The sequence below is a fragment of the Lynx canadensis genome, chromosome A2 (genome assembly GCF_007474595.2).
Source record: "Lynx canadensis isolate LIC74 chromosome A2, mLynCan4.pri.v2, whole genome shotgun sequence".
Taxonomy (NCBI): Eukaryota; Metazoa; Chordata; class Mammalia; order Carnivora; family Felidae; genus Lynx; species Lynx canadensis.
In genome coordinates, this window is record NC_044304.2 from 12721528 (window position 1) to 12745582 (window position 24055).

Sequence of the window (24055 nt, forward strand, 5' to 3'; positions counted from 1 at the left end):
AAACCCCACACTTGGCCACCGGGAACCGTGGTGGCCCACAAAGAAAGAAGGGGCAGCAGAGGGGTAATGCCCAAACTTTGCCTGGAAGTTGGTCTTAGCTGGAGTGACCAACCAATCTGGCGTCCCGCCAAGACGTGTGAATAGGGCACCATTAACATGCCAGGAGAACAGGTGTGACCCGGGCCACCTGGCCACCCTAGTCTTAGGAACAAGGTAGGGCACTCCAGGCAGAGGGAACAACACTTGCAAAGGCCCTGAGGCAGAAGCAGGTCACTAGCTCAGTACAGGGCCTTCCCTCAGCAGCCTGACACATCCCTCCCATGAGTTTCTCCGGGCCAGGTGTGATTTGGGGACGGGTGTTGGGGGTGCTGGGAGCAGGGACTCCCATCCAGGACCAGGAAGGCCTGTTCTGCCCCCTACCCGGCGGCTGGCACTCTGGAGGGGTGGTCTTTCACCTTGGGAACAGCCTTAGACACCGTGACCCCCTCATCCCCAGGGAGGACATCACCTACCGGCTGCCTGAGCTGGACCCTCGGGGCTCCGACGAGGAAAACCTGGACTCGGAAACGTCGGCCAGCACCGAGAGCCTGTTGGAAGAGCGGGCCGGGCGGGGGGCCTCAGAAGGTCAGTATTAAGGCGGCGTCTGCTTTTCTCCTTCCCGTGTCCACCACCGGCAGGCCCTGGGGCAAGGGTCCATCTACTGGCCCTGAAGCTGCAGTAACCCTGCCGTCTGTCTCTCAAAAGGGCCCCCCGCGCCTGCTCTCCCCAGCCCCGGCGCGCCCGCCCTGAGCCCCCTCCCCGTGGCAGCCGCCCCTCCACGACGAAGGCCGTCGTCCTTCGTGACGGTCAGAGTGAAGACCCCCCGGCGGACCCCCATCATGCCCACAGCCAACATCAAGCTCCCACCCGGCCTACCCTCCCACCTCCCTGGCCGGGCACCGGGTGCCCAGGAGGGTGCTGCCCTAGTGAGGCGCCGAGAGCCGCCCGCCCGCCGCCCGGACCAGGTGCACTCTGTGTATATCACACCCGGCACGCACCTGCCCGCGCGGGGCACTCGGGAGCCCCCAGACGAGGACGCCCAGCCTCCCGGGGCCAAGCGGAGGTACTCGGACCCCCCGACCTACTGCCTGCCCCCCACCCCGGGCCAGGCCAACGGCTGAGGGCCCACACAGTGCCAGAGGCCGCGTGTCTGAGGACGACCCAGTGCCGGAGCTGGGTGTGAGCTGCAGAGCCAGCATCTGGCCGAGAAGGATTCCGAATGAAAAGCTCCAAAAGCAATGTGAGGTGGGCCTCTGCTCCGAGTGCAGAGTCCAGGCGGGGAGAGGCCAGCCGAGGCCCCGTCGCCCTGGCTGGGCCCCCACATCACACAGACACGCCCACCCAGAGCACCAAATCACGGTGGGCAGCCTGGCATCTCCCACCTCCCTTTTTGTTTTTATGGTAACTGTTTCTTCGTGCGTGGTTTACATAACTTCAAACTGTAACAGCCTTAACAAGAGACCAAATTGTTTTTTATACGTGTATGTACAAACTTTTATATTAACGCCCTGCATCGCCCTTGTAACCTGGACATGAGTCTTTGGAGCAAAGCCCGCAACAGCCGCCACACGGAGGAGGCCCAGACTCGCACTGAGGACGGCTCGGGGCCCGTGGTCTGAGGGCCAGGACCGTGCACAGGGGATTTGGACCCTTGGGGCGCCTGACTGCCCCAAGTCCGTCTCAGACTCCTCCTGTGGCCCAGCTGGCAACCGGCCACCTGGCGGGCATGCACTTGAGGGAGCGTTGGAGCCTCTCTGGGGATCAAGGCTGGTGGTTGGAGTCAGGACACAGGGTGGTAGGCAGCCTCCGCCCGCAGCACCACAGACCTCACATCCCAGGGAGACTTGAATGTGGCCGTCACTCTTCTGTCCGCCACGCCCTGGACTCAGGAGGCTGGAGGAGGCCATCCTTGGCACGCCGCCTGTTCTGTGTGGCGAACAGGAGCCGCGACTCAGGACCACTCACCGGCAGGGAGGGCAAGGCCTGGGGTTGTACATTCCTACTGGTCAACAGTGACGGTCTGGGGAATCTCCGGAGTGGGGCTTCCTCTCTCAGGCCTGGGTCGCTCCCCAGACACACGGCCACAGGTCTGGTACGAGAGGTGCCCCAGGTGCCCCACGAGCCGTGTGAAATAAAAAGTGCCTGAAAAGTGTTTGCGTGCAATTCCTGCTCGGACTGGTTCAGAGTTGGAGGAGCAGGGGTTGGCAGGTGGGGCGGGGGAGGGGTCCACCCTGTGACCTCAGCCAAAAGGGGTGCAAGGCAGGGGGATGTGCCCCCCGGTCTGGGAGGACCTGCCTCGATTGTCCCGCAAATGCTGCTGCTGGAATTTCACACGCACTCCAGGCGCTAGAGTGGTGGGTTTGCTGGAAGGGCTTGTTAATTGATCTGGAAATGGGGGTGAGGGGCTGGCAGAGCCTGTTGTCCTGGGAGCTGCCTCCTGGTGCCCTGTTTCAGCACCCAGCCTCTCCCCAGGTAGGGCTTAAATGTCAGCTGTAGGGGCCATCTGCCCTATGAAGGGATCGGTTCCTGGTGAGCCCAACAGAGCTAGAAACCACACACCCCCACCATCCCCTCTCAGACCAGCTCCCAGGCTGCAAATCAGATAGGCAGTTGTGGGAACCTGCTGGCAGGTGGGGCCCGGGGGGGGGGGGGGGACAGTGAAGAACCCTAGTCCAGACTGCACATGAGGGAGAGTGGAGAGGCTTGTCCAAGGCCACGTATTTGGGATGGGACAGGGCTGGGATTCAGAACCTGCTTCATCTGCCCCCTGGATTCCTTCATCTACCCTGGGTTTCCTCTCCTCCATAGTATTTCTCGAGAACACCAGGCCCACAGGTGTGAACAGGACACAAGTGACGTGAGGAGTGGGAAGATGGATGAGGGCTGCATGCCAGGCTCTAGTCCCTCTAAAGTCCCCCCTCCTCACCCGGTCTGCAAGCCTGGGGTGGGAGGAGCTCACAGAATGGGCTTCAGCTGGAGGGCTGGGGACCCAGGTGGCGTTCTCTCCATGAGGCCAGGTGGGTTAGGGGCGACCCCGCCCCACCTCTCACCCCAGGGCTAGCTAATGTTCCCCTGGAGGCAGGCTTTGTCACACCACCCAAAGTTCCACCCAAAGGAGGAACCGAGCCCAGAAAAATTAAACCTCGCTCAAGGCCCCGGGGGGGGGGGGGGGGTGGAGTCAGCGTCAGACCCGGAAGAACATAATCACAAACTGGATGGGCCCCTAAGCCTTGGATTCCTTAGTCCCAGGGCCGTACCCCAGGAAGAACCGGGAAGGCTGCATGGATACGGAAGAGCTCAGTATGAGAAGAACCTAAACAGGAGTGGGTGTGGGGGAAGGAATTCCGATCAGAAAGAAAAGAATAAGCAGAGGACGTATATTGCACATGGACCTGACCTCGAAGGATCCGGTCCTTTCAACCCTCCCGGAAGAGCTAAGACGCCTGCGAGGGGGAGAAAAAAAAAAAGCGATTCAGTCCTGAATAAACATGGACAGCACAGCGCCCCTCCTTGAAATAAGACGTTACTTCCGCCCCAAACAAAGATGGAACAGCGAGCGAGGGGCGAACGCGACCGGAAGAGGTCAAAACGAGGGCGCTTCCGACCTTTTCCAAGATGGCGCCGGCGGAAGGGACCGGGTACCGCCGAGAGGGGATGGCAGCGTCGAGGCTGGAGCTGAACCTGGTGCGGCTGCTCTGCCGCTGCGAAACGATGGCAGCGGAGAAGCGGGACCCGGACGAGTGGCGTCTGGAAAAGGTGAGGGAAACCTGTACTTCCGAGTACAACTCGACTCCCAGAAGGCGGCCTACGGGGCTGACGGCCACCGGGCCCGACTCTCCAGTCCCAACAGCCGCTCTGGCCACGCCCCTTCCGGTCGGCTCCGCCACGTCCACCTGCAACTCCCGCCCCCTTCCCTGAAGCTCAGCTGGCCCCGCCCCCCTGGGACGTGGCTCCTCCCTTTTCAGTCCTGCCCCCGTCCTGGTCCCGCCCCTTGATGGCTCTGACCACCCCACCTTTGAGCGTTATTAGTGGGAGGATGTGGGGGGGGGGGGAACCAGGCTTACACCCCACTTTCCCTCCCCAGTACGTGGGAGCTCTCGAGGACATGCTGCAGGCCCTGAAAACCCAGGCAAGGTGAGTGCCGGCGGCTACAGGGGCTTCAAATCAGGGATGGGAGTCGAGGCCTGAAGGCCAGCCCCTGTTGGGGAATCCCTGGGCTCCAGCCCCTGCTGACACCCTTCCCAGAACTGGAGGCAGTGGGCAGGTTTTCTTTTTCCTCTTCTCACCTTCCAGCAAACCGGCCTCCGAGGTGATCAATGAATATTCCCGCAAGGTAGATTTCCTGAAGGGGATGCTGCAGGCAGAGAAGCTGGTGAGCAGGGGTACTCTACTTCCTCCGCCCTCATCATGCTCACCTGCCCAGGACCTGCCCGTCCGGTGACCCCTTTTCCCTCTTCTGCAGACCTCCTCCTCAGAGAAAGCACTAGCCAACCAGTTCCTGGCCCCTGGCCGTGTACCAACCACAGCCAAGGAGCGGGTACCCGCCACGAAGACAGTGCATCTGCAGTCCCGGGCACGGTACACCAGCGAAATGCGGAGTGAGCTTCTAGGCACGGTAGGGCTTTCTCCCTGATCCCTGGGAACCCTTTGGTCAGGGACAGGAGATTAGTGCCTGTGCGTAGCAGAACAACCCCACCCTGGCAGGTGCAGGGACCCTAAGGGGCCCAACAGCCTCCACCCTGGGCCCACAGTAGGCTTCCCAACAGAAGGGCCTAGACAGGACTTTGCTAGATATCTAGGAGTTTGGTACAAGGTGAAAATGGCACCTATCTCGTTAAGCCCCAGAGTTGGCCCAGAGCAACAGATAGACAAGTTTGCCACAGACAGACTGAGTTTATCTCATCTTGCCACAAGTGGGCGAGTTTTTTCACCTGTAAAATAGGATGACAGGTGTCCTTTTGAACACTTTACGTGGGTCAGGTAAACCCTCAATATGAAGAAACTGAGGCACAGAGGTCATAGGACTTGCCCAGGGCCCTGACTAAGAGTGGGGAGTTTCCGAGAGCAGAAAGGACAGTTTGGGGGCATTACCAGGTAGGTGACTTCTTCATACCTCTCTCTTTTTCCCATAGGACTCTGCTGGAGGTGAGTCAACCTGAATAAAACAGGACTTGAGGCTTAACTGTCTGGGACTAGACATGTGCTGCCTCTTTCACCTGCCTCCTCCACGGTCTTCACAGCCCAGGGAGCACATCCCCCAGCACATCACCTAGTTAAGCCTGATGGGGGTGCCAGGACAGAGGAGATGGGCCCCAGAGGAAATAAAGCCGGATACACCCAGCCCACAGGTTAGGCTAGCAGAGGGACCTGGGGCCTGGGGGAGCCCAGATAAGGATGAGGAAAACTTCTTAAAAGAGAGGGCATTTGACCTAGAGCTTTGAAGCATGATCAGGAGCTCGCTGGGCAGCAGACAAGACAGGAAACAACATTATGAGTAGCAGACACAGCACAAGCGATGATCAGGAAGTTGGAAAACGGGAAACCAATCCTCTCCTTCTTCCTGCTTGGCCTTTTTCACTTACAGAGCCCGAGCTGGATGTGAGGAAGAGAACGTGAGTGTCTTCAGCCCTTGGGGAGCACTGGGGGGGGGGGGGGGCAGTATGGGGGGCTGGATGAACCTTGGGCCACTGAGGCACCAAACCATGAGGGCCACCACAAGCATCTAAACCATCGATCAGAAGCCACTTGTGGGGATGTTCTTCCTAAAAGCCAAAGTAAAGAAGGGGAAAACTGAGGCCCAAGGAGGGCCGTGGCCGGAGCCGTAACCTCTGGGTTCCTTGGGAACATGTTGGTCTCTTCCTGTCCCACGCCCGCCTGTCCGCCCACGTGTGAGGGCAGTGGGGTGGCAGGGCCCAGGCCAGGGGATGAGAAACAGTCGGCAGCCGAACTAGACCCTCGTCCTGCAGCGACATCAGAACCTCCAGGAGAAGCTGGCAGAGGAGATGCTAGGCCTGGCCCGGAGCCTCAAGACCAACACACTGGCCGCCCAGAGCGTCATTAAGAAGGACAACCAGGTGTGAGGACTGTGGGGCCTTTTCAGCCTCCGCCCTGGGACGCCAGACAAGGCTTCCCAGCAGAGGGGCATGGGGGCCAGGGCTTTGTTGGATCAAGGAGTCTGACAGAAGGCAAAAAGTGGACTTCCAGCAGAGGGCGCAGGTACCAGCCAGGGCCAAGAGGAGGGGACTTACCCAGGGTGGTGGTGAGAGGCCACGCTTGGCTGCAGTCCCGCTGACACTCTCCCCACCTGCCCCACAGACCCTGTCACACTCACTCAAGATGGCTGACCAGAACCTGGAGAAGCTGAAGACGGAGTCGGAGCGGCTGGAGCAACACACGCAGAAGTCGGTCAACTGGCTGCTCTGGGCCATGCTTGTTATCGTCTGCTTCATCTTCATCAGCATGGTCCTCTTCATCCGCATCATGCCCAAACTCAAATAAAGACCTGTGCTGGCCCCCCGCATCCGTCTGCCCTCCACCCATGCTCACGGGTGCCCTTTGGGCTAGGCAACAATATGGGAGGGTCTTTGGAGGTTCCTGAGAGCCACAGAGGATGCACGAGCCGGAGAGGAAGGTCAGTCTGGGAAGGGACTCAGAGGACCATCCCCCTCGTATTCCCCCCTGGTACCTACCCCACACTGCAAAAGGCCAGGTCCCAAGAAGCCCCAGGAGCCTCCGGTCTGATAGAGTCAAAGGCCAACAGTGCCTTCAGCCCTGCGGGATCAAGGGGAAGGTGGGGGAGAAATGGGGCTATGCCTGGAGGTCGGCCTGGAGGAGGAGTGTCAGTGCTGGGCTTTCCTTGAAACTGAAGATGATTGGGGCGCCAGGGTGGCTCAGTCAGTTGAGCGTCCGACCTTCAGCTCGGGTCATGATCTCGCGGTCCGTGAGTTCGAGCCCCGTGTCGGGCTCTGTGCTGACAGCTCGGAGCCTGGAGCCTGCTTCGGATTCTGTCTCCCTCTCTCTCTGCCCCTCTCCTGCTCATGCTCTGTCTCCCTCTGTCTCAAAAATAAATAAACGTTAGAAAAAAAAAATTTTTTTTTAAATAGATCTTAAGGAGCACCTGGTTGGCTCAGTAGAGCACGCAACCCTTGATCTCAGGTTTGTGAGTTCGAGTCCCACACTGGGTATAGAGATTACTTAAAAATAAAACTGGGGGTTAAAAAACAGATCTTAAGAAGGCTCACACCTAAGTTGCAGAGATGGGTCAACATAGCCACATTAACACATCAGGAAACAAAATCATGGGGTGAATCAATGGCACTTTGGACCGTACGGTGTCCATTACTCAACATCTCTCAATAAACATTAGGCAAAGATAGATATTCCCCTCATTTAACTGAAAAATCTCAAGCCAAAGACAGCATTGAATTTAATGAATAAATACAGGCAATTCTGCCATCAAAGTGAGGAAGGGGAGGTGGGGGGAGGCCCACAGTTCACCCAACTCCCCCAGAGATTTGTCTGGAAGTGCTGGTCAATACAACTAGACAAGAAAGAAGAAATGAGAAAAAAAGGCAGAGTATCTGCGGATGATACGACTGCCTACATGAAAACCCAAATAAAAAGCTGTTTCAGTTAAGAGAATTAAGTAAAACAGAAAAGGACTTACGAATACTTAGTTTCCCTCATGGGAAAAAAAAAGTAAACTTATGAAAGACCTCGCTATAATAGTAAAAGGAAAGACACACTATTTGGTTGAGCGCCATCCTTGCTAAACAAAGAGCTCCCAAAATCAACAACAACAAATTTGCAAGAAAACAGACAAATCGTTTCTGGGCTTTTTCTCTCACCGGATGAGTCAAGACTTAAAACTCTGAAAACATACTTGTGGGAAACCATAATAGCACTGGAGTTACAAAAGTTGTAGGAAAACCAGTATTTCTCTTACAGCGGGTCAGAGAATAATAATCTAGTGATTAGAGAAATAGTTTTAAAATATAATTTCTGAGTAAGTCGATAAGTACAAGTTTGCCAAACCACCGGTGTTTCAGGCCAAAAAACTGAGAGTCGGAGGTGAGTCACCGGCTCGGTTGGACTCGAACCTGCGATTCAAAGGAGGATCCGCTTCCCTCATCGCCGGGGCCCCGCCCCCACCCCGCCAATCCCGCTAGGACCCGCCCCCGCCCTGTGAAGCGACCCCTCCGGTTGTGTCCAAGCCTTAGAAGTTAATGCACACCGGGACTCAGGCGCCTCTCCGGGAGCGGACCCAGACTCGGAGACCCGGACGCTGGGACAGGTGACCCCGGACGGGAGCGGTCCCTGCGGTCTGCCGCTGGGGGCGGAGGTCCCGGGAGTGGGGGGGGGGGCTTCTCGGGGGCGGTGTCCGAGGGCTTCACGCGCCGTAGTGGGCGAGGGCTGCGGCTTCTCGGGGGTTAACTGGAGCCCGGCCGGCTCAGGGTACGCGGTGACGTCACGGGCGTAGTGCTTTTCCGGGTTACGCAGCCAGGGCGGGCTGCTCTGAGAGCCCAATCGAGCGCGTCTATGCAAATAGCAAACGGAGCCTGCGAGCTCGCGGGTCCGCGGAGAGTTGGGCGCTCCCGGTCCACCTGCCGGTGCGTCGTCCGACCTTGCCCGCCTCCAGGCGCGTCCCTTCTGTCGCGTCCACAGGCAGCTCGCCGACCACCCCCGCCACGCGCGGGCCGCGGCGTCCCTCGCAAGACCCGCCCGCCCGCCCCAGGGACGCCCGAAGCGGCGCCTCCCCGAGGCGGATGCCTACCCGGGAGAGCCCCAAGACCCGCGGCTATCGGGGGATCTGCAGACCCGCCCGCCTGGCCCTGGACCCCCGGTGAGTCTGGACGGGAGGAGGGCTCCCAGGCCGAACCTAGGCAAAAGATTCCTTCCCCGCCGTTTGAGGGATTCCGGCTTCCCCATACCCTGGTTAACTCCCAACCATGATTCCTGCGGCACCTGCAGCGACTGGTGCCTCCAGTCCAGGAAACCAGCCCTCCCCGCGCTCTGTGCGAGCCTCAACCAGGAGCCCACAGGGCCAGACCCAAGAAGATTGTGTTTGAGGATGAGCTGCCCTCCCGGGCCCTCTTGGGCACCAGAAGCCTATTGAAGCCATCCCTGGGGGGCCTAGGCCAAGGCCCCAACCCAGTGCCCGACTATGAGCTGTGAGTGTCCCCCACGTTGTTCCTGATGCCTGGGAACAAGGACAGGTGCACTGAGGCTGGGGCTTTGACAAGTGGATAAAAGTTTACCAGATAGTAAGAAGAGAAAAGAAAAGGGGTGTGGGGGGCAGGAGCCCAACATGGGCAAAGGAAAACAAATTAAACGGATTGGGGGAGTGGGACGGGTTCTTCACGCTCATACTCTGACCCACTTGAACCCCGCAGTAAGTACCCACAAGTGAGGAGTGAGAGGGAACGGAGCCGGCTATGTTGCAGTCTTCCAGGACCAGTACACAGAGTTCTTGGAGCTCAGCAAGAGGTGGGCTGTGCCCGGGCAAAACTCCGACAGCTGGAGACCTTGCTGAACTCACTGCCGAGGCCCCGAAGCCAGGTCAGCGGCGGGAGAAACCCCCGCCCCACAGCCCTTCCCGGTGATGGACCCTGGCCTCTGGGAACCCCCTGGGTCCAGGTCCCTGGGCCTCTTTCTCTTCTAGGCTGGGTGGGCACCACAGCACGGGGCCAAAGTCAGCCCTTGAAGTCCTCACTAGACGGGTCACTTTGTCCATCTGAGCCTCAGTTTCCCCATCCCTCCTTGGGTTCAGCATTCTGTGAGCCACCACACCCCACCCCTCCCCTTTCCACTTGCAGAAGGAGGCCCAACTTGCCGCCCGAGTCTGGAGGGAATTTAAGAAGAAACAGACGGTGAGTCATGCCTCCTGAATCCCACAGCCTGGGCTTTGCACCCATGACGTTCCCATGAGGCTCAGTGTGCCCAGTTTCAAGGAAAGAAAACTGAGGCTCAGAGAGGAAAAGGCAGAGGGTTGAGCAGCTGAGGGCCGTAAGCCAGACTGCTACAAGGACTTTCCTGGCTCTTGCCCTGCCCAGGACCCCAGCTTCCTGGACAAGCAGGCTCGCTGCCACTACCTGAAGGGCAAACTAAGGCACCTCAAGATACAGATCCAGAAATTTGATGAGCAAGGAGACCAGAAGAGTTCCGTGTACTTCTGAGCGCCCCGGCAGACAGGCAGAGGGACACATCAGGGTGGGGGGTCCGCCCTGCCCTTGCCTCTTCTACCTCCTGGCCTTAGCTCCTGCTGCTACCCCTTCCTGGGGTAGCTTTTGCAAATGCCTCAGCCCTTGAGACCTAGCTCTGATGGCCCCCTCTTCAGGAAGCCTTCCAGAACCTCCTCTGGGACCCCAGGCCCTGAGCCCAGATCTCAGCCCATCCCCTGGAAGCAGGTCTTTCCTCATTTCCATCCCAGTGTAATAAACATTTATTAAATGCCTACTGTGTACAGCCGTTTAACATTCCTGATTTCACTCAGTTGTCACCAAAACAATCGTTACTCCATTTTCCAGAGTTAAAAACTCAAGGTTCTGGAAAAGAGACTTGTCCAGGCAGGCTGTGAACCCTTGTCTGTCCGGAGAGCTCCCTCTCCTCCAAGAACCGCATGTGGTCTTCTGGTGGGAAGCTGAGGGGCTGACATCCGGCATCACCTGCTCAGCCAGGCCTGGTCTAGGGGAGCCCGGGAGCCACAAGTCTCGGCAGGTCCAGTAACAGAGGCAGGACTGGCAGAGGACCTTCCCTAGTCTTGCTCCGTGGTCGTGATACAAAATTCATGTGGTGCAGTACTGGGGACCTCCTGAAGGGGGCGGACTCAGCCCAGGAGCCCTGCTGGAGTCCCCGAGGCCACCCCGGATACATGAGCCCTTAAAAATCTCAGCTTCTACCGGGGCACTGTAGGCCGGGCAGTGACTGATGCCAGGCACTGTGTGAGTACAGCTCTTGTGCCTGGCTCTGGGAGAGAGTCGCAGGGTGCCCCCCCATGCCGGGCCCTGAGTAGGGTGGGTGAGGGCTGGGGTGCCAGGGGAGCAAAGGGGATGGGGACGATCAGGGAGGCATACTACAGGCAGGGAAGGCGGGGTCAGCCACTCAGTCGCCGAGTCCTCAGTCCCAGAACCAGTAGTCATGGAGTCTCTATGCTCAGGGACCATGGACCTGGGCCCGGTGTGGTAAGAGGAATAACAAAAGGCTGGATGACAGTCTTAACCAGAGCCTCAAGATGTCGTCTTCAGGGGCCATATGGGTGGGGTTTTGTAAGAGGAGTAGGAGTTCTGCAGTCAGGCCGAGACAGACATCCAGGTCTCTGGCCCAGGGACTGGAGAGCAGGACGGACAGAATGGTCCTGCTCAGTTCTCAGATGTCCTGTGAATCTAACAGAGCATCGCTGTCCAGCCCAACAACGGAGTGACATTCGCTTACCTGCAGGACATCATGGGAGATGCTGACTCGGGGCCGAAACAGCCCACCCTCTGATGGGAGCCTAGTATCCTCTCCATCCCGTACCTACTTAGTCCCGTCGGAGGGCAGAGCGTACCCACGAGACCCTCCTTTATTCCACAGGAGACAGATTCAACTTCCCAGGCCTCCAACAATATGGATGTGAAGGAGGCTGGGTGCTAATGGGAAGCCTTTTGGAGGAGGTTTAAGGGCTGAGCACAGGCCCAGCCTGTGGGGCAAGACCAGAGTTCTTCCCCGTTTTCACAGGGGCATCTTTGTTTGTCTTCCCGACAAGACCTCAGCAGAGCCAAGAGTGCCACCCTCCTGCCTCTGCCATCTAGGCCCTAACTACCCACCCCTAGAGCCACAGTCCCGGCAGTCAACCCCACAGGGCCTTTGCCACCAGGGCCGAGCCACAAACTTCTGAGACCAGGATGGCAAGGTCCATGGTGCCTTGCCTCTCCCCACATCGACCCAAGTCCACGTTTCAGTTTGTCCTTGGCTGTCCCACCTTCCAAATGCCAATCTCTGAAACAGTTTTTTAGTTACATGTGAGAAGAAACCAAACTCAGATTTACTCGGATCGTGGAACGGATGCACCGAAAGGTTTCAGGCATGGCTTGATCCAGGGGCTTCAAAGGCATCCTGGGAAGTTGGGTTCTCTTTTGTCTCTGCTTTCAGTTACAGCTTCCAAATCCCGCCATCAAGTCTCAGTGGCCGGTTCTGGGCCCCGTGCCCTCCTGAACCAACTGCTGTGGGCACTGTCTAGGCTGAGATCAGGTGGCAGAACCACCCCGAATGTTTTCCAGAGAACACCAGGGCTCAGACACCATGATCAAAGGCTGACCAAAGGTTAACAGTAAGGTGTTTGGTCCAGGGCGTGTGTGAATCTATGAGGCTTACCTTCATAGGCCAGGGCCTGAATCTGAACCCGAGCCATCTGCAGTATTTAGTACTCAGCTCCTACGGACTCACTAGCTGACCACGGGGGTCCCCTCCCGCCCCCGGCTTGTTTCCCACAAAACCGTACCAAAAAAAAAAAAAAAAAAAAAAAAACAAAAACAGCAAGTAGGGCTGTCGTCAGGCTGTGGGTGTTCCAGGAGGCTGGGAGCAGGTGGCCACGGTAGGCCGCCCCCCAATCTCCCCTCCCCTCGGGAAGATAGATGATGGAGGCCGTGCAGTTAGGAAATAGCTTTATTATTGGCCTTGATTCATTCATCATGTAGTGTCCAACGTGGATTACGTGTCCAGAGGGTCTGCCTGATAGATACTACCCTGCCCGGCTGCGGCCGCCCAGCTAGTCCAGCCACCAGGCCTTTGTCCATCACACCAGGGAAGCCAACCCCCACCGTCCCAAAAGTTCGTGCTTGGGGCGCTGAGCTACAGGCTGTCCCAGGAGGGGAGCCCTCAGTCCCTCCCCTTCTTATTTTGGCCAGGAGTTCTGAGGAGGCCGGGGCTGGCGCCTGGACAAGCACTCTCTTTTTGGTTTCGTGATCATTTAAAAAACAGAGAGAAGACAAACATTTCACAGTCTTTAAAAAATAGGAGTCTGAGAAGAGAAGCCAGGGTCCTCCGCTGGGGGGCCCCGCCCGAGGCCGAAGCATCCGTATCCCTTGAGGTCTGCAGACCCAGCCACAGCGCACCGGGCCCCGTGAAGTCACTGGCCTGAGCCATAAGGCCAGTTGAAGGTACTTCCTGACAGCAGCATGTCTCGGATCAGCGTCTCGATGGGCGTCTTGCCCACCAGGCGCATGAAAAACAACTGGGAGATGAGGGAGGCGGGGACAGCACGCAGGGCGGGGAGCCGCAGCAGCAGACGCCCAAAACGCTGCGGCTGGGACGGGTACTGGGCCCGCACGTACTCGGTGAGGGCCACCTGCGCCTTCTCCTGCAGGCTTTCCACGTGTGCTGGGTCCGAGAGGCCGCAGGCATCTGGGGAGACATGGGCAAGGTCAGATGGGTGGGTAGTGGCAGGAAAACGCAAGGCTCCAGGGGGTGACTGGGGGGTACCACTCAGGGCTCTGGGTGTGGAGGGAGGGGGGCACTCAGGAGGTGGGAAACGGAGGCCTGAGGCACAAATAGGATATCTCAGGCAGTGTCAGTCCTCAAGAGAGACTGAGGTGGCCTCAACTGGGGACAATAAACAGGAGGGTGGGCAGTGATGTGTCAAGAAAGGATAGAGAAGCTCAGACAGGCCTTTGGCAGGGTGACAAGTTCTAATCGGGCTCAAGGGGAAGAGAAGCTGGGGAGGGGAGTTGGGAAAGAAGGCAAAGCCCAGGGAGAATATTCGGACAGGGGGCCTGAGGTGTCAGTGAATGTGACAGCATCTAAATTGGAGCCCGGTGAAGGATGGGGCAGAAAAAGAATATTCTGGCGGAAAGAGGGGCAAAGCCATATTTATCAAATGAAAGCCACCTCTCAGAATGGTCTGGGTCTGGTTCTTGCATTCCTGACCCCATGAAGACACCTAGTGGGATCCGGAACCTTCCAGAGAGCAGAGCCAGCTATGCCACCAGTCTTTGGACTAAGGTAGGACTTTACTAAGCCAGTTAACTAATGACTAGGAAGGTATTGGAACAGCCCCGCCCTAGCCCGCCTACAGTGGGAGGGACTCCAAAACCAGCCCCTGCCTAATCCCAAGGCAATCCCAGCGACCCGGCTGCCAGGAGGCGCCTCGGGGGCAGTTTGGGAGCCCTGGGTCAGAAGTCTGGGGGCCCAGGAATCGAGGAGTGGAAAGCTCAGGGGAGGCCAGAACCAGTTGTCAGGGTATCCCTGCCAGGCAGCCCTCCACAGCTGCGCAGTAAGAGGGAAGAAAAAGGTCAGGAGTTGGGGCACAAGAGGGTCAGGAGTTGGGGAGGACAAAGATCAGGGACTTCGGGCCAGAACCACGTGTCGGGGACCTGCCTCCCGCATCCCCCCCACCTCTCATTCTGCCCTCAGCACGAAAAGCACCTTGATGAGGGGGTGGAAGGCGGGAGTCTCAGGGAGCCTGGGAATCAGGGAGAGAGGCTGTGGGGACTTGGGTCACGGGTCCAGGCCCAGCTGGGTTCTTAGGGAGACTGGGATCAGGGGGGTGGGGGCATCAGGGGGCCACCCTGCCTGCATCACTCCTCCACTGTCCCCCATCAAAGCTCAGGCATGTGCAGGGCGCCAGGTCCGGCAGCCCGAGGGCCAGGGAGTGGAGGGCTATGGGGGCCGGGGTCAAGGTCCGGGTCGCCCCCACCCTCCGCGGCCTCGGAGACCGCCTGCTCCAGCCGGAGCGCATCGGAGCGCGTCTCACGGGCGTGAAGAGCGCGATGGCCTTGAGGCAGCCGTACTCGGCCGAGTCGATGCAGGCGGCCCAGCTTGTCCACCTGCTCCTGGAAGGCGCGCACCTGGTCCATGAAGGCCACGGCGCGCTCGGCGGCCATGGGCGCGGCGTGCAGACCGGCGGCGGCCAGCAGCGGCGCCGTGTGCAGGGGCAGCGCAGCCTGCGCCGCGTTCAGCACGAAGAGCTCGCTCCAGCTGAGGCGCAGCAGCGCCACCTGGTCGGCCACGGGCAGCTCGGGGAAGAAGGGCGCGTGGCGCGCCCACTCCACGGTGCTGAAGAGCAGCCGCGCCGCCAGCTCGCACACGTTGTCGATGCCCAGCACGGGCCCGCCGGCCGCCCCCGGCGCCGAACGCGCCCGCCGCGCCCGCGCCGAAGCGCCCGGCCGCCGCGGGGTAGGGCTCGGCGCGCAGCAGCTGCGCGATCAGCTCCGACACCGGCTGTCCGGGGAAAAGGTCTCCGCCCGCCGCCGCCGCCAGCGCCGAGCCCGGGGGGCTGCCGGAGGAGGCGGCCACGGCGCCGGGCAGGGAGTGGGGCGGCGGCCGCGCTGCACGGCTGCGGGGATTGAATGGAGATGGGAAAGAGGGCAGGGAAGGGGGCAGGAGCAGAGGGAGGAGAGATAGGTGCCCCCAAGCCGCCGCCGGCCGCCGCCGCCGCAGGGAACCGGGAGGGGAGGGGGGAGGGGATCCGGAGGTGGAATGGCGACAAAGGGTACGGAAAAGGGATTGAGGGACATTGAGAGGCCAGAGAGGGAAGAGGGAGGTGGCAGGAAGAGGGAGGAGAGGGAGGGAAGGAACAAGAGGGAAAGTGGGTATCCAGAGTCATGGGGGGGGGAGGGGGAGGTGGGGAGGAAAAGAGGGGGAAAGATAAAGTCATCAGAGGGTCACTCAACCCCTCCCCTCAAAGGCTCCCCACACCCAGGTTCTCCCTGGACCTCCAACCCCACCCCATGGGTGCACAGTTTATTGGGGACCAGGGACCCCCCGTCCTGGGTCCTGCAGGCCCCACCCTGCTCTGCCCTGTGCCCTCAGCCTAAGCCCCGGTCCAGCCACCGCTCCCACCCCCACTTCATGCAGAGGAGCATGGGGCGGGGGTTGGGATGGGACCATTAGATAAAGACTAATTCATGCCTGGCCCCCTCCCTCTGGACGGTGTGAGCTCCACTCAGCAGCCATGGAGGCTTGATCCATCCATCTGTCAATCATGGGAGTCTGGAACTGATAATGGGGCCAGAGAGGGGTCACCTTCACACTACTCAGGGCTCCTGGCCAGCCTATCCTGAAGCAAGTGATCTCTCCTATGGAGATGGGATCTTTTCTCTAGCTCCCAACCCCACCCCCACCCCAGGTCATGGCTCCCTAGGGCAGGTCTCCTTGGTCTGCAGTGACCCCAGGAGTGGAGTCCTACCCTACATAGTAGGTGCTCAATAAATATTAAATTACTATCTTGCCCATTAAGAGGGGAGAACCCGCTGCTGGCTTCAGTCAGTGTCCCCAAGATTCAGGTAGATGGAAGAAGGAAACTGAGGCACAAAGAGGAGGCGGGGCGGCCACATGCTCACCTGACCTGTGCCAGGACGGGTGGGACGGAGGGGCAGACTGAGCTGAGGGACAGAAACTAGGTAATGATCTTTTAATGAGCTGGCATGCCCTGTCTCCTCTCCATGAACTCCTGGTCAACCAGCCATGGAATGAGTGGGGAACAGAATGTGGGTGGGAGCCAGGGGCTAGTAGAGCTGAGCTGGGAAGTGAGGGCTTAGGCTGGAGGCTCCACGTGATTTCTAAGTCTCAGGATCCACTATCGTAAGGGTGTAGCTGGATAAGGCCGGAGAGTGAATCCCAGCTCAACATCCTGGCCCCCAGGGAGTGACCTGCTCCTTCCCTCTTCGCTCGCTCAGTTCTAAACCTACCTCCAGCATTCATCCATCACCCAGCCTTGTTCCTACCTCAGAGCCTTTGCACTTACTGTTCTACTTCCTGAGAACCCCTTCCCCAGCCCTTCCTCTTCATTCAGCCCACACTGAATGGGTTCGAGTCTCCACCCAACTCTACTGCTCTGACCCTAGCGAACAGCCTCACTTCTCTGCTCTCTGTGCTCAGTTTCCCCATCTGTACGATGCAGGTGGTAATACCGGTGATGACACCAATCACTAAATTAATGAGAATCTACCTAACTTGCTTAGAACAGCACTAGGCATATAGTAAGGGCTAAAGGGTAGTAAATTCAAGCCAAAAAACATTTATTAAGTACCCTCTGTGTTCTAGGCCCTGGGAATATGTCAGAAAAGAAGACAGACAGAAGTCCCTGCCCTCAAAGAGTAGATATGTATTCCGGTGGGAGAGCAAGTAAATTACAGAGCAAGGCAGATGGTGCAAAATAGAGGGGGCCGGTGAGTAATCAGGAGGGCTTCTTGAGGAAGTGTCCTTTAAGCAAATCTTAAAAGCAGTAAGGAAGCCATGCAGGCATCTGGGGTGCTCCAGGCAGAAGGCACAGCCTGTGCAAAGGCCCTGAGATAGGACTGTGCTTGGGGCATGAGCTGGGATCATGATTATTCCCACTCCTGAGACTTTGGAGATCTGAGGTGTATCAGCAGTTTAGGTCAAATGAACAAGTGGAGGCAAAATCCAGGTTGTGGGGGTGGTGCAAACCGTCTCCAAATTTAGCAGGACCAAAGAGAGTAATCAGTTTTAAGGGAAAGACTGAGCAGCCATTGCCAGCTTCTCGCACGGAGGCCAGCAGAGAAGAAACCAACTTTAGAGCAGGAGAGATTCAAGATGCAGGGGAGAATTGCCAAACTGGCCCATGAGAGTCCGGGGCGAGACAGGAAGCCCAGCCTGGGATTCTGGTCCAATGAGCCAGATTTAGCTCCCAAGCCCACCAGGCTCCATGTGGAAGTCTCTGGATTCCAACTGAATTCTAAGAGTGCTTGGTCCAGGTCTGGACCCAGCTGCCCGGCACGTGTCCACTCAAGTCCCCAGGGCAGAAACAAGGGGCCGAGCCTCCCTCTGGCTCCCAGTGCCCCGGGTCAGGCGGAAGGGTAAGCTGCCCTTGCCTTAATCGGCGAGTTCCTGCCTTGGGCAAACACAAAGCCAGGAGTGGAGGATGGAGGAAAGCAATCAAAACAAAACAAACAAACAAAAAAAAAACAACAACATCCTTATTCCGAATGCGTTGGCCACCTAGGGGGCAAAGGAGCCACCAAGGTGTCAGGACCAAGGAATGTGACTCCGAGGCCAGGAGGCCTGGAGAAGAGGAGCTGGGGAGCAGAACAGTCCTAACATGGGCCTGAATCAGGGTGTCCTCGCGTCCCCAGTTCCGCCGCGGCCGCCAGGTGACCACGGATAATCGGATTCCTCCAGCCGGGCCAGACTGAGGCCCACGGGATCTTGGGATCGGTGGTAACAAGGTTAACAGGCGCCAGACCCCACCCTCCATGGCTCCCAGGCCCCCGAGAGAGGGAAGAGAGGGGAGGGCTGCTGGTTCACCCTCTGCCTGTCCCACACCAGCGGGTACTCACCCTCCTTCCTCATGCCCACCCGGAAGCACTTCTTCAGGCGACAGTATTGGCACTGGTTCCGGTGATGCTGGTCAATCTGGCAGTCACGGTTAGACCTACAGGCAGGCGGGAGGGTCGCCGTGACCCCACATCCTGCTCCCTGAGCCACCCCGTAAGCCACCGTGGAGGGCTACGCCCCAGAAATACCAGTGCCCCCCTACCCCAGGCTGCGCAGGTATCCCCACAGGGGCACAGGGGCTAAGCCTGCAAAGGGGAGAAGGGCAGCTGGGAGCAGGTGGCGACGAATGGAGTCTATGGCAAAGGAGAATGGCCCGCTCGGGGGGGTGTGTTGGCACGGGGTTGTGAAGGCTGCCCAGAAGTTAGTTCTCCAGAACAGAGAGGCGACTCCAGGCAGAGAGTGCACAAGAGCAAAAGGTTGGAAATGTAAAAATACCAAAGCCCAGTTTCATAGTTACTTGCTCATTGCTGGCCCAAGGGGTGGGGTCTTTGTCCCAAAGGCAATGTCAGAACGGCAAAGGTACGCGGACAGGGAGCTGGGCTTTGTGAGTTAACTAAGAGACTAGGGGCCAGGCCAGGGCGATCCTGGTATGGGCACAGTAGGGCCCCAGTATTATCACCCTGCACAAGACCACCATCAATGAATAAATGAATGAGTGAACGAACGAATGAACTCCTCTCTTCCCTTGAAGACCCCACACCTCCTCTGGGAAGACCTTCCAACTCCCAGCTGAGCCTGAGAAGCTTCTTCTGGGTGGCCCTCAGGGATAACTGCCGGTTCCAGGGAGGGGAAGGTGGCCCCGCCTTGCAAGACCATGAGCTCCCCATCCAGGGTCAGTCCCGAGCAGGAAGGTTCAGGCCCTTGTTTTTCAAATTTCCCCAGCACTTCCTCCCCTTGGCCCCCAGCCCCTGCGCTCCTTCTGTGTCTCTCTATCCCGGACTCAGGGCTCTCCAAGGCCCAGACCTGGGGCAGACACCCCTAGCGTCCCATCTGGGCACCAAGAGGATACCCAGCGACAGTCACAGAGTGAAACAAACGTTCAATCGAGTTGAAAAGCAAACACATCTCAGCTAAAGACACGCAGCCCCAACCATGGGGCGGCAACTTCTCCGCCAACCTCAGTTGCCTCATCTGGAAATGGGAGGCCCGATGCCCACTCCACGTGGGATGCACTGTGTCCGGGGGAATCTGGGGGGCCTTTGGGGAGGGCATCAGGACCCAAGCTCGTGCTGGGGCGCTTCAATGGCAGGCTCAGGAGAGCTGAGGCCCTGGGGGTCTCCAAGGACCCAGATCCCAAAGCACCAGCTTCTAAGCCAGGGCCTCTGTCTGCTGCCTGGCCTGAGCCCCCAGGAAGAGGCCCTGGTAGGGTGGAGGGAGCTCAGGCAGAACCAGAACAAAGCCCAGCAGGCAGGCAGTGGGAGGGTCCTGGGCAGCCGGGTGGAAACAGCTAGGCCTAGGGCAGGCAGGCAGGGGCCCAGCTCAGGGCCCCTGACCTCAGGGGAGGTCCTGAAGCTTCTGCCTCAACTTCCCCAGCTGTGGGGTTGGGACAGACCTCCTGTCCCTCCAGACGGGGCAACGGTAAGTTCCACCTGTTATCCCCCTAAAGAGCACAGGCTCTGCCCAACCCCATGACCCCGCTCAGCCTCCTCCCTGGGCTTCTGGCCTTTGGTCCAATTTGATCACTGCCCTCCCTTGCCCACATACCCTCCTTGGTTCCCTGTCACCCTCAGGCCAGCACTTCAGATCCACTCAGCTCTAACTTCTCCCATGCCTGGGTGGTCTCCACCTACAATGCTGCTCCCCTAACCTGCCACTGAGTGTGTGTCGGGCCGTGCTCTCTGCGGGAGTGCCCTGCACCTCCTCTACCTGCCAAGCCCCTCCTGCTTCAAGGTTCACCTTCCACGGGCCTCCTCCAGGCAGCCCTCCCTGAACCTCGGGTAGAGCCCCTCGCTCCGTCCTGGGACTTCAGACCCGTCCCCTCCTCTGGCCCAGCCCAGACTCCACAGGCAGAGAGCGTCTGTGTCTCACTGTGTCTCCTCCAGGCTGGAAGAGAGCTGGGAATGGAGCTGGGGTCTTTTGGGGGACTGGCATCAAATCACCCAGGCGAGGCCCTGAGGGAACCTTGCTGAATCTATCTGAGGCTCAGAGAGGAGCAGTGACTTCACCAGGCCACGCAGTGCAGAGCTTCTGAAGAACCTGCCGGCCCCAAACAACTCCCGCCTCCCCTGTTGGTGCTCCCCGCTCCCACCTCAGAAGCCCCTGGGACCCTAAAACCACCTAAGCTCCTTGCCCTCCCCAAAGACCTGGCCAGAGATCAGGCAGTTATTCCAGCAACAAGAATGAGGCCAAAGTCTGGTGGCCCAGTTAGCACTGGAGGAGGGAGTAAGCCAGCTCACACACACACACACACACACACACACACACACACACACACACACACAGAGCTACCCCAGACAAGGCCCTGACCAGCAACCTGGGGCCAAACTCCAGCCTCTGGGACCTGGGGCCCCGCCCTTCGGCCTCACAACAAGCCCTCCATCGGCTGCCCTCTCCCCGGGGACACCCTGACCAGGACTCAGCTCCTACCCTCTTCCCAACCCCAGTTCCCCTTGCTAAGCCCCACATGGGACAGGTCTCTCCCCTGCCAGTGCACTCCCCTGCCAGGGCAGTGCCGGGACCTCTGTGGGCCTCAGTTTTGCACATCTGGAAAATGGGACTCTCCATACTGGCTCGGCAGAGCCTATGCATGTTCATGCTGGGAAGCAGAGTAGGAGCCTGTCAACGGAGCAAAAGGGCACTCAAGGAAGAGCGATAGGAAGAGGGCCCTGGGCTAGACACCCAACCTCAGCGCCAACCAAAGAAACTAGCAAGGCCACACCCTGTCAGCGGGGACTCCAACCCAGGACAGCCCAGGGCTCCTTCTTGGAAACATTCACCCCCACCCTGTCAGAGACGACTGAAGTTTCAGGGATTTTCCAGCAGCCCCAGGTCTGCACCCACTCCTGGTGGGGGGAGGGTTGGAGCAGCCGAGGTGTGGTCAAATCCCGCCGCCCTCCCAGCCCTGCAGCGGCGGTTTCCGGTGACCCAAGGCCCAGGGTGAGCGCAGGGTGGGGGGAGTCCCCCCCGGATGGACAAGCCCATCTCTCCCACAGCAGGGCTCCTCATGCGAAAGAGGCCGCCCTGTGCCACCCCGGCCTCGCTCCCGCCGCCGCCGCCGCCTCGGTGGCCAGGGCGACTTTGGAAGTGATATTTGACCCCAAGGGCGCGCCGTATCGATCCGCGCGGCCGCAGACAATGGCCCCTGGACGCTGCGAGCTCCACAGTCCAAGTTCCACGTTCGATTCCCGAGGGGTCCCCTGCGCACCGAGATCCCCAAGAGAAGGGATGCCCTGGGGTTAGGGCCCCACCCTGACAGCACCCCCAACCCCTCCCCGCGCGGAGATCACCCCTCTCCGGAGAAAAGGGAGGCAGGGAGAAGGAGCAATGAACTGAGGCGGAAGCCGCAAGGGACCACCTGACGGGGGGGGGGGGGGGGGAGACCTGCATCGATACAGCGCCGACTGTATACACAATCCCAGGAATGGAATGGGGTGGGGAGAGGGGGCTGTGCCCCTATCTCAGAGGGGGAGTGGAGGCCCAGGGAAGGTCAGCGCCAGGCCCAAGGTGACCGAGCAGGTCAGAGGCCGGCTCAAGCCGGGGCCGGGTGCACAGCGGCGGTGCGCTGATAGGGGGCTCACCGGCAGGTGTAGCTGAGGTTGCGGCGGATGCTCCGCTTGAAGAAGCTCTTGCAGCCCTCGCAGGTGAAGACGCCGTAGTGCTTGCCGCTCGACTTGTCCCCGCACACCACGCAGTCCACCTGCAGCCCCGGCCGCTCTTCGTCGCCCGGCTCAGCGTCGCTGGCGGCGCCGGGAGGTGAGGCCGAGTCTTCCTCGGCCGCGCGCGGGTAGCCGCCCGCCTATCCACGCCGTTCGTGTCGCCGCCGCCGCTGCGGGGCCGCCCCAGCGCCGGTCACCATGGCCATAGCCCCAGGGCAGCGGGGCCGGGGCGCCCCTCCGTGCTCCTCCCTCCGGGCACCCCTCTCGGCCCGGGGGGACCCTACCCGGCACGCATCCGGGCCCGGCGCGCGGGGGCACCGGCTGCACCCCCAAAAAAGTTTTGCACCAACTTCCTGCGGCCGGTCCGCGCGCCCAGGCAGAATGGTCGGGCCGGTTCCAGGCCAACTTTCCACGCGTGCGCGGGGCCGGGCCTGGGGCCGAGGGGGGGCGCACTAGAGGCGCGAGCCGGGGCCCGGGGACTCGCGCCCCGCCGCCCTGGGGCCCCGGCGGGGGCGCGCGGGCCATGGCCCGGCCCAGGCTGCGCAGGGGGCGCCTCTGGCCTGGCCGCGCTTGGCTGGGGGCTGCGGCCAACTTAGCGGCCCGCCATCTGAGCGCGGGAGGCCGGGGGGAAAGTTTGGCCGCAAGTTACGCGGCCGCCCGCTGCGCGGGGGAGGGGCGGCAGGCGCGCGCCGGGGCCGGTCGCCGCGCCCCCTGGCCTCCCCGGGTCCCCAGGCCGCTCGGGGCCTGCAAGGCTGCGGTCCGGCGCTTCCCGAGCTGCCGCCCCCTCTGCGGCCGCCCGCCGGCCGGGGCGCTGGGCCCGAGCCTCGCTCTCGCCGCCGCCGCCGACCCCGCGCGCCGGCCTCGCGCTGCGGCCGGTTGACACACAACGTTCCATTCGCGGGGCGGGCGGGGGCGGGGGCGGGGGCAGGGGCGCGCGCCGCGGGCTGGGGGCGGGCGCTCGTTGCCCCGGCGACGGCCACCCTTATAAGGGCATGGGTGGCCTCGCTCGGCGCCCGGCGCCCGGGCAGGGGGAGGGGCGAGGGCGGAGCACGGGGCCGCTCGGCCTGACTCCCCCCCCTCTTCTCCCCTACCCCCGCCCTCGCCCGACTCCAGCCTTAACCCTGCCGGGCGCGGCAGGAGCTGGGCCGCAGCTGCCCTCTGCCCTTCCGCAGCCTCGCCAAGATGTCTCTCCAAAGCCCTCCCCTCCACCTCCGGCCTTGGACGATGCGTCGCTCAACCGCCCTCGAGGAGCCCCTCAGAACCTTACCCCTCCATTCCCCGCAGAAGCAATAATGGGGGGCCAATTGCACCGGGGGGCACGCCCTGCGCAGCACACACACACACACACACACCACACACCCTGGGGCATTTCTTTGCACAGTTGCTTGATGGATTGTGTTTGCTTCCTCTTCCAGAAAGTCGCCGCGTCCGACCCCCACCCACCCTTTCTCAGCTTGAGCTAACACCTGGTGCTGGAAATCTCCAGGGCCAAGGGATGTTGTGGTCTGCGGCCTGCGGGGACGCGAGGTCAGGGGCCCCCTCCAGAATTTTAGGCCTCTGGGGCAGGGCACCCACCGCCCAGCTAGGCGGGAGGCGGGAGGCAGCAGGAATGCCACCATCCCTACTGCGGCCTGCCCTTTTCCTCTTTAATTTCCTTTTCTGTGCTTCACATAAAGGGCTTGGCCAGGCCACCGGCTGGACTGCAGATGTCTCTTCCAGGCTCCCTGGAGCCTCTCAGTTGCGGCTGGCTTACAGACTCCCCCCACCCATCCCTGGCTTCCTCTCCCCACCCCACCGCCCTCCCCAACCCATTGGGCCGACCAACATTTATAAGCACCCTTTCTTTGTCGTGCCCCCACCCAACTCCTGCCCAGGCAGCCCTGGCTGGGGAAGCCTGAGCCTCTAGCTCTGGGCCTGTTAACATTTAACCA

The 24055-nt window shown here is 60.2% G+C and overlaps 4 protein-coding genes across 9 annotated transcripts in view; 3 read left to right on the top strand and 1 right to left on the bottom strand.

Annotated features, from left to right (window-relative positions):
• Positions 1–2191, top strand: part of MYO9B (myosin IXB) — a 90643-nt gene extending 88452 nt beyond the window's left edge. For all 6 annotated transcript variants that reach the window (XM_030303770.1, XM_030303761.1, XM_030303786.1 and 3 more), the window contains 2 exons: positions 497–624; positions 745–2191. In XM_030303770.1, coding sequence (XP_030159630.1) covers positions 497–624; positions 745–1160 — 544 coding nt within the window. In that variant the 3' untranslated portion in view covers positions 1161–2191. The remainder of the gene's footprint in view (positions 1–496; positions 625–744) is intronic.
• Positions 2192–3633: 1442 nt separating this feature from the next.
• On the top strand, positions 3634–6559 carry USE1 (unconventional SNARE in the ER 1). Its single transcript, XM_030303842.2, is given in 9 exon segments — positions 3634–3795; positions 4124–4173; positions 4333–4411; positions 4502–4654; positions 5172–5184; positions 5624–5651; positions 5938–5992; positions 5994–6113; positions 6355–6559. Coding segments are annotated over 9 exon segments (822 nt in total). The 5' UTR covers positions 3634–3654; the 3' UTR covers positions 6538–6559.
• A 90-nt stretch (positions 6560–6649) lies between these two features.
• Positions 6650–10501, top strand: OCEL1 (occludin/ELL domain containing 1). The gene is given in 13 exon segments (XM_030335728.1): positions 6650–6720; positions 8230–8332; positions 8704–8781; positions 8784–8838; positions 8841–8881; positions 9010–9139; positions 9142–9182; positions 9184–9209; positions 9432–9471; positions 9473–9512; positions 9515–9597; positions 9855–9908; positions 10092–10501. Coding segments are annotated over 13 exon segments (885 nt in total). The 3' UTR covers positions 10215–10501.
• A 2162-nt stretch (positions 10502–12663) lies between these two features.
• On the bottom strand, positions 12664–22560 carry NR2F6 (nuclear receptor subfamily 2 group F member 6). The gene is given in 9 exon segments (XM_030303869.1): positions 12664–13420; positions 14768–14819; positions 14821–15129; positions 15131–15332; positions 15335–15349; positions 18312–18406; positions 22047–22266; positions 22269–22309; positions 22311–22560. Coding segments are annotated over 9 exon segments (1230 nt in total). The 5' UTR covers positions 22331–22560; the 3' UTR covers positions 12664–13144.
• Positions 22561–24055: the final 1495 nt, after the last annotated feature.